This window comes from Falco biarmicus, chromosome 1 (assembly GCF_023638135.1).
Source record: "Falco biarmicus isolate bFalBia1 chromosome 1, bFalBia1.pri, whole genome shotgun sequence".
NCBI lineage: Eukaryota > Metazoa > Chordata > Aves > Falconiformes > Falconidae > Falco > Falco biarmicus.
Window position 1 is genome coordinate 15,626,581 of NC_079288.1, and position 7,494 is coordinate 15,634,074.

The 7,494-nt window shown below is 45.0% G+C and overlaps 1 protein-coding gene across 9 annotated transcripts in view; it reads left to right on the forward strand.

Annotated features, from left to right (window-relative positions):
• The window catches only part of MSI2 (musashi RNA binding protein 2), a 255,804-nt gene extending 250,703 nt beyond the window's left edge, over positions 1–5,101 (forward strand). For all 9 annotated transcript variants that reach the window (XM_056327735.1, XM_056327727.1, XM_056327753.1 and 6 more), the window contains one exon: positions 283–5,101. In XM_056327735.1, coding sequence (XP_056183710.1) covers positions 283–324 — 42 coding nt within the window. In that variant the 3' untranslated portion in view covers positions 325–5,101. The remainder of the gene's footprint in view (positions 1–282) is intronic.
• The last annotated feature ends 2,393 nt before the right edge of the window (positions 5,102–7,494 follow it).

Consider the following 7,494-nt stretch of genomic DNA (forward strand, 5'->3'; position numbering starts at 1 on the left):
TTAGAAAAAAATGGTTTTTACCAAAACCATGTAAACTCCTGGCATAACAGGTGCCCGAGGAACAGGTTTGGTCCTTCGGATTGATCCATCAGCGTTTTGCTGTCGCTGGGCAGCCAGGGTGGTGTGTGCCCGGCTTCGCCCTCGGTACGGATCGGGGCACGCTGCGGCCGCACAGCGCTCACAGACGCTTTGGGGGGGCTGTGGTGGGGGGTGTTAAAACCCCCAATGGACCCGAGCTAACTCTCGCTCTCCTGTGTCCCATGTCTGCCGTTCCCCCCACAGAGTCTCTCTGGATGTCCGGGCAAGACGGGGCGAAGTTTCTGAGCGGGCCCACGGTTGGATGATCTCATCAGACTTTGAGCACTACATCATCACCGGCAACGCAAACAAACTGGAGGTGGCACTCGACGGACTTAGGTTGTTTAAAAATCTCTCTCATCATCTCATGAATCTGCTGTACTATAAAAACAACAGCTTTTAAAAGTATGTATATAAAACCCATTTCTTGTTCGTTTTATTTTCTGGATGGGTTCCCCCCCCTCCCCCTTTTTAAACCTCTCCAAACCACATTTTTTCGTAGCGTTTTGACATAGTCTCGTAGCCACGTAGTTCTAATTCTTTGTGTATCTAGCGAGAGCCTAACCATAGTGTAACTGTTTATATTAAGGGGTTTCTTTCAGTTATCTTTCCCACCTCCCCTCCTTCTCCCTTCTGTTTTACGTAGTTGTTGTTGCTTAAAGGATGCTGAGATGGTGACAGGAGCCGCAGCCGCTGGTCCCGGCTCTGCGGCTGCCGAGGGTGGCGGGGGGAGCAGAGCCGGCAGCGGGCAGGGCTTCAGGGTGGCCTTGCAGAGCGCGGGGGGCACAGGTGAGCAGCAGGTTCTCTAGCCCTTCTTTTCATTTGTGGCATCTTCGTTAACCTAATTCTATCTATTTTCGGCAATAAGGCAAGGACTACAAACTTTTTGTGCGTCCTTTTTCTATAAGTGCTTTTTTTTGTTGAAAGAGGTGATATAAGGTTTTTTGAAATTGTGAATTCTGAAAAAAAAAAATACTGTATATACAATTCCATTAACTACATATAAACTATTAAGAAAGAGAAATACAAACCTATTTTTGTGGTGGAGTCAGCCTAAGGCAGTTTCTCTATGAAAATGGAAGAAGAAGAAAAAAAAAAAAAAGAAAGTTTTAGACTTTGTGACCAACTGCCGGAGCTGGCCCGCGGGAGTTAGGTGATGCACACACTGTTCAGCTTGCTCCGTAGGCGTGGTAGACCTTCCAGCTCTCCTAGCGTCATACCAGCATCTTCGCTATCAGACGTGCACAGCTTACAAAGGAACAGTCTAGTGGTATTTTTTTAATTTAAAACCTGCTTTTCCCAAGACTGAAAAAGAAGCTACGATTTTCCTATTTATTGCATTTACGGTTCAAAGCACACCTTTTTTTTTTTTTTTTTTTTTTTCCTTTTTTAGTTGTTTTAAACTAGATCAACTCGCTGTCCAGTCATTTCAGCTGCCCTGGGCACCCTGTGCAGCCCGGGCGGAGGCGAGGTCCCTCCTCCGCGCTCGCCTGCCGCAGGCAGAGCGGCTTTACAGCTTGCATCGTTACCTTTTTTATCCATTACCTTCTGTATTAACAAATTAGGAAAGCAACTTTTGGTTGTGGTTTTGGTTTTTTGGTTGTTTCTTTTTTTTTTTTTTTTTTTTTTTTTTTTTTTGGGAATACCTCAGTGCTACAAGTTTCACCCTAGAAGCAACGGAAGATTTTAATTTATTGTAGTTGTAAACAGAATTAAAAAAAAAAATAAAGTATAAAACATCATTGCACTGTGACTGGTAGGGGAAAAACTGACAGTTTCCTATTTGCACATGTTTAATATTTGGCTGTTATATATATGGTCCTCTGTTGGGGGAGGAGACTTATGAAGGATATTTTTTAATTTAATTTTTTTAATATTGGTAAATAGGCCTGCAACAGCAAACTAGAAGTACAACATGGTAGGTGGCATTAAGAACATACTGTAGTGTGGATATATTTCTTCTTTTTTTAACGTAATATTGACAAGTTTTATTAATATTTTTTTAAATTGTTACGTTTATAAATTTGGTACTTTAGGTACAGCCAGTATAAGACACTGAATGCGACATTTGTTAAAAAAAGCTGCTGCACTCCTATTTTTGTAAATTTTACTAACAGGTAGACTAATGTAGACATTCAATAGACAAGGTAGAGCAAGGCATCTTTAACAAAAACAAGGCACCATACTGCTAACTGAAAGGAGAAAACCTTGTTTTTCTTGTTTTTAAAAAAGAATCATGCTTTTTATGTAATATTTTAGGTTTTTTTCTTATTTCAGAACAACCAGGTTTAAGCAAAATGCTGGACGCTTTTTAAATATTGAGACTTGATCAAGTAATTAAATAAAACAATTCTTTAAAAAATAAAAATGAAAAAAAACAACAAAACAAATTCCCTGTAATTCAATGTACCGTCAGGGAATTTTTTATTGATATTTTGTCAATGTTGATGATGTACTGTACTACCAGTTGGTTTTCCTCTCCATTCCCTGTCACCTCATAGAATATTCTTTGTTGATCATTGTTGTATGTTAATAGTGTATAAAATGGCTATCTTGTAAGAGTGCTGTCCTGATGCTAGTGTAGTGAATTTTTCCCCCCCCTCTTTCTCTCTTCCTCTTCTAGTACATATTGGTAGGTGTATCGTAATTAAGGTTAAAAATTTAGATGTAGTTATTCAGATTTAGGACCAGTAAGGATAGAACTTTCTCTTATTTAAGAAAAAAATGCTAATAATTTTGGGAAGGTTTTCCTTTTCTTTTTTTTTTTTTCTTTCCTCTTTTCTTTTTTTTTTTCTGTTGTGTTTTTGTTTTTATTTCTTTTGCTGATCTGATGCGGTTTCAACTAACCAAAGGTCTCACAATGTTAAAAATGCTGGCAAACTTCTAAGGCATTTGTAGATCCCCACCCTTGACTTTGAAAAGGGGGATGTGCCATACTACCTTAAATGCTAATGCTAGATATGCAAAACTGGATTTTTTTAATTTATTTTTTAAAAGAGGGAGGCACGGTATATTAAAACGATTTTACTAAGAGAAAAAAAAATATTTTTTTAAGAATGCTCAGAAGAAATTGCTAATCTGTGTGAATATGTTTTAGATGTTTATATACCTTTTGAGAAGTCCCAGTGGCCCATAGCACAAATGTCGTGGAATCCGATATGTTTTGATGTGGCTACCTAGACTAAGGTTCACGTTAGTCCCCCACTCATCTAGAAGTCCATTTCGAAGGGGGTTTGGTTGGTTTTTTTTTTCCTTCGTTTGTTCGTTTTGGGGGGGGGGGGTTGTAAATTTTTCAACACAAAGGTTCAGCTCCACCTTCTTTGTTTCAGTCAAGCCCAGCAGGTGAAGGACCCTGCCGAGGGCCATTGCCCCTTTCCTTTCCCAGGGTCTGGTACGGCCGCGCTGCCCCCGCAGTGTCCCACCGAGGGCGATGGCCATCGGGTGGGCAGGGGGCACCCACAGCCTCTCCCAGCTGGACCCCCGGCACGGGGGACCTGTTCAGAGGAGCTGTAGCAAGCCACAGGAGCTCGGCTACCCTCCCCCCTTCGAAATAAAAAAAGTCCTTTGTGATTGGATTGGCTTGATTAAAATGAAGCCTGATCTGTCCTTTTTTATTATTATTTTTGTCCCTTTTTTCTTACACTTCATAAATGTTCATTTTAAGTTGAATTTGTAGCTTGGACTTTAAGGTAGCATGGCTCTCTTTGCTGTAAGTTTATTTTTTTTCTCCATTGTACAGCAGCGTACCACTGGTGAATGTTACACATCTTGCTAGGCTAGTTAAACCATTGGGTAATTGTTGGTAATAACGACCTGAAAGGTGTTCGGATTTCTTTTCTTCCCTGCTCTGAAGCCTAGGATGCTGTTTTCATCTGTAGTGTGAATGAGGGCTAGCGACTCCAGCCACAGTTACCTTCCTGTTTTGTTTCTGCCATTCACTCAATGCAACATAATCAATAATAAAGCAATATAGTTTACTACATTTTTACTGAAGGCCAGCCATGGTTATGTATGATATTGCATATGAAACTGTTTACAAAAAAAAAAAAAAAAAACAAACAAAAAAAAAACCAACACTAACTCATAGCTGTCTTTTATGCTATGGAAATGTCTCTTGGGTGGAATTTTCCGAATTATTTTTTTTAGCGGTTTGGTTTGTTTTTTTAAGCGAAATAGTTCAAACAGAAAACTGAAGTTAGTGTAAGGTGAAGAGACAGGATGCATCGAAGACACACCGGCAGATCCCGGTCTGCGCACAGACACTGTAGAGTTTCATACGTACAGAATCCAAGTCAAACCCATTGCCGCGTGCGAACACTACGTGAAGAGATTCTGTAAGCTAAGCAATACTTTAATACTGTAACAAAAATTACCAAAAAAAAAAAAAAAAAAAAAAAGTAGTAGTTTGAGAAAGTAAATCCTCGTGATCGGTTCTCAGTTCCCAAACAGTCTGACTGTGTTGTCTCGAGAGAGCTCCGTGCCCGAGCGGGGGGAGCCCCGGGGGGAGCGGGGCTGGCCCGTGCGCCCGGCTCTCTGTTCTGTACATACTCGTAACACCACGCGTGGGCTCGTGTGTCGCGTCGACCGTTGTAGGTAGCACATCCCCGTCATTCTCTGTTGTACGAGGTCTGAACTCCATCAGTACTAGGATGCAAGTCTAAGCATTTCAGGTGGTCATAAATGTACCTAAATAAACTATGGCACAGTGGCAGGCCTAGCCCTTCCTTTTATACTTTAGTATGAACTGATGAGAACTTTGGTAGTGACTTTTTTTTTATATATATACATATATATATGTATCTATATATATCAAGCATCTTTCAGGTCTCTGTGTATGGCTTTCTAAAGCCCTGTTGTAAAATACTATGTGGATGGGGGTCTCTCACATCACAGATGTGGAAAGTATAATTTTATATTTGTATTTTCAAATAAATAAGTTTGTGAAAGGTTTCCATCCTCTACTGTGGTCCAGAAATCAATGTGTTTGTCTGACGAAAAAATACAATAAACTGTTTTGAACAGATCTGTGGAGTCCCTTTCATTGGGGGGCCGGGGGTGAAACGTTTCTAACCGGCGGAATAGCGCGCAGCCCCATCACCCCCGTGCGGCGGGGCTGGACCAGCGCATCCCCTGCGCAGTGCGCCCAGTCCAGCCCCTTGGGCATCCCTGCCCCGGGACCGTGGCCTTCCCTGGCGAGAGTCCGAACTCAGGGGGCTATGGCAGCACCCTGCTGCAGATGCATCAAATTGTTGTAAAAAATGACCCGGCCCAGGAAGTACCGGGTAAGGGACATTGGTGACACGTGTCGCCATCTATAACGGCTTTCCGTCACCCCCCCTTTCCTAGCGCATGTCCGAGAGGTGCCCTACAAGCCCTGACAGAGGGGAAGCACTTTGTGGCTTAGAAATAATTTCTGTCATCTAGGCAGCTGTCAGCATATCTATTTATCCATCTCACTGTGTCTTAGAGAGATACGGGGCTGGGGGAGGGGATCATACCTGCCTTGTCCTTGCCTTTGGGGCACTGGCTTACCTGGCTGGAAGGGGAGGGGGCGGCTGCCTGGGGGAGCAGCACCTCTTTGGAGGGGAAAACCCCACTGAATCTCCCACAAACAGCAGCGAGCCCCCCCCCCCCATGTGCCTTCCAGAGAGGCCTTGGGGGGTGGGGGGGGGGGGCGGCTGCAGGGGAGGAGGAGGATGGGTCCGGTTTGACTTGTTTTGCTGGGCAGAACTGGCGGCAGGCTGTGCCCGGTGGCAGGGGCTGTGATGAAGAGCAGGAGGCTGGGTCAGCCTCATCCCTCCCCGCATTTAAGGTTTCTCACGCCTACTCCCTGGGGAGGCTGGATGCCTCGTCTGGCTCCGCACCCTCTTTGCACCCCAGCTATCCTCCCACGGCTGGTTTTGGCACTGGGGATGGAGTGGAGCCAATGTCCCCCCGCCCCACCTTAACATCTTAAATACTCACCTTATTCCACTTGGGATGAGACCAGTTCCCGCAAGCAGGGGCATGGCTGGGATGCAGGTTGGGGCTGGGATGGAGAGACTGGTCCAGCCCCCACCAAGCTTTCCAGACCCAGGGGCATCGCTCCGGGGGGGCTCCGCAGGGATGGGGCTGGTGAAGGTCAGCGCGCGGCAGGATGCAGGATGGGCTCCTCGCTGAAAAGCAGGCAACACATCAAGCCCTTAATGGGATTGATGATTAGTGGAGCACCAAGGGGAAAATTAGATTAGAAAAACAAATGAAAATAATTTCGGAAGTAGTGTTTATTCGGGGTGGAAGGAGCTTCCACTGCGAGGGCTGCAGGAAACGATTTGACTGCAATCCAGAAGAAAAGGAGCGCAGGTCTGGAGTACATTAGTGTGGTGGGAGGCCGGGAATAGCAGCCACTTAACCCTGTCATTCAGCAAACATTAGTGAATTATGAGTGTATTATATGTGGGGTTATGTGTTTTGTGAAAAGCCCGGAGGCCCGCTATATCTGCACTAAAATGTTAGCGGGGGTCTGTGTCAAAATGTAAATTTTTATACCGACTGCGGAATAAAAATAAGATTTTGTGTTCGCCTCCCAGCTACTGAAATCAAATTGCAGCCCAAATCAAAGTTGTAAAATAAGCAAAAATTTCCCTTCCCTGTCAAATTAGTGCCCCACTAAAGAAAACAAGGGATATAAATGTGATTTACTTCCCTTCCCTCCTGTCATAAACATTTATGACCGAGCTGTAACGATGGGTTTCAGGAGGCAGCCGGGGCTCTTTGGGGTTTTGCAGCATTACCCACGTGGTGGGTGCCGGGGAGCCCTGCCCAGGGTACCCGTGGTAGGGGGGAGCAGGTATCCCCGCATCCCTGCACCCATCCCCATCCTGCACCGCACCCCAGGGCCCCTCAGCCCTGTGCCCCCCTCTCTGCCGAGGAGGCGGTCCTGGCCCTATTGCCCGGGTTTCTTACCTGCAGCGCAGACAGATATATCGAGCAGAGCTGTGTATCCTCCCATCGGGCATCTCGAGGCTGCCATGCGGCAGCAGAAACCAAGCCAGCATTTATTAATTATGAGCTTAAGCGCTTCCTTTCATGGCTATTTACAAGGGCCTCCTCATTATTAATAAAGAATAATAAAATGGGTTTTTAAAGCCCATTTGTTCCGCAGGGTACTGATCTCTGGCGGGCGCGAGCCTGGATGCCACCCAGCGCACGGAGCACTGGGACCTGCTTATAATGACACCCCACCCCATGGAAAAGCAAACCCAAACCTTTATAACCATTCTGCATTCAATTATTTTAAATAGCGTAAGACACGAACAATTACAGCAGGCTCTGCTTTTTGATGGTGCCTGGCTGCGGTTTTCAGTTGGTCATAAGGTGGTGGCAGGTCCTGCGTAGCGAGAGATACTTGTAATTCACTAGCTGTTTGCAAAGGGC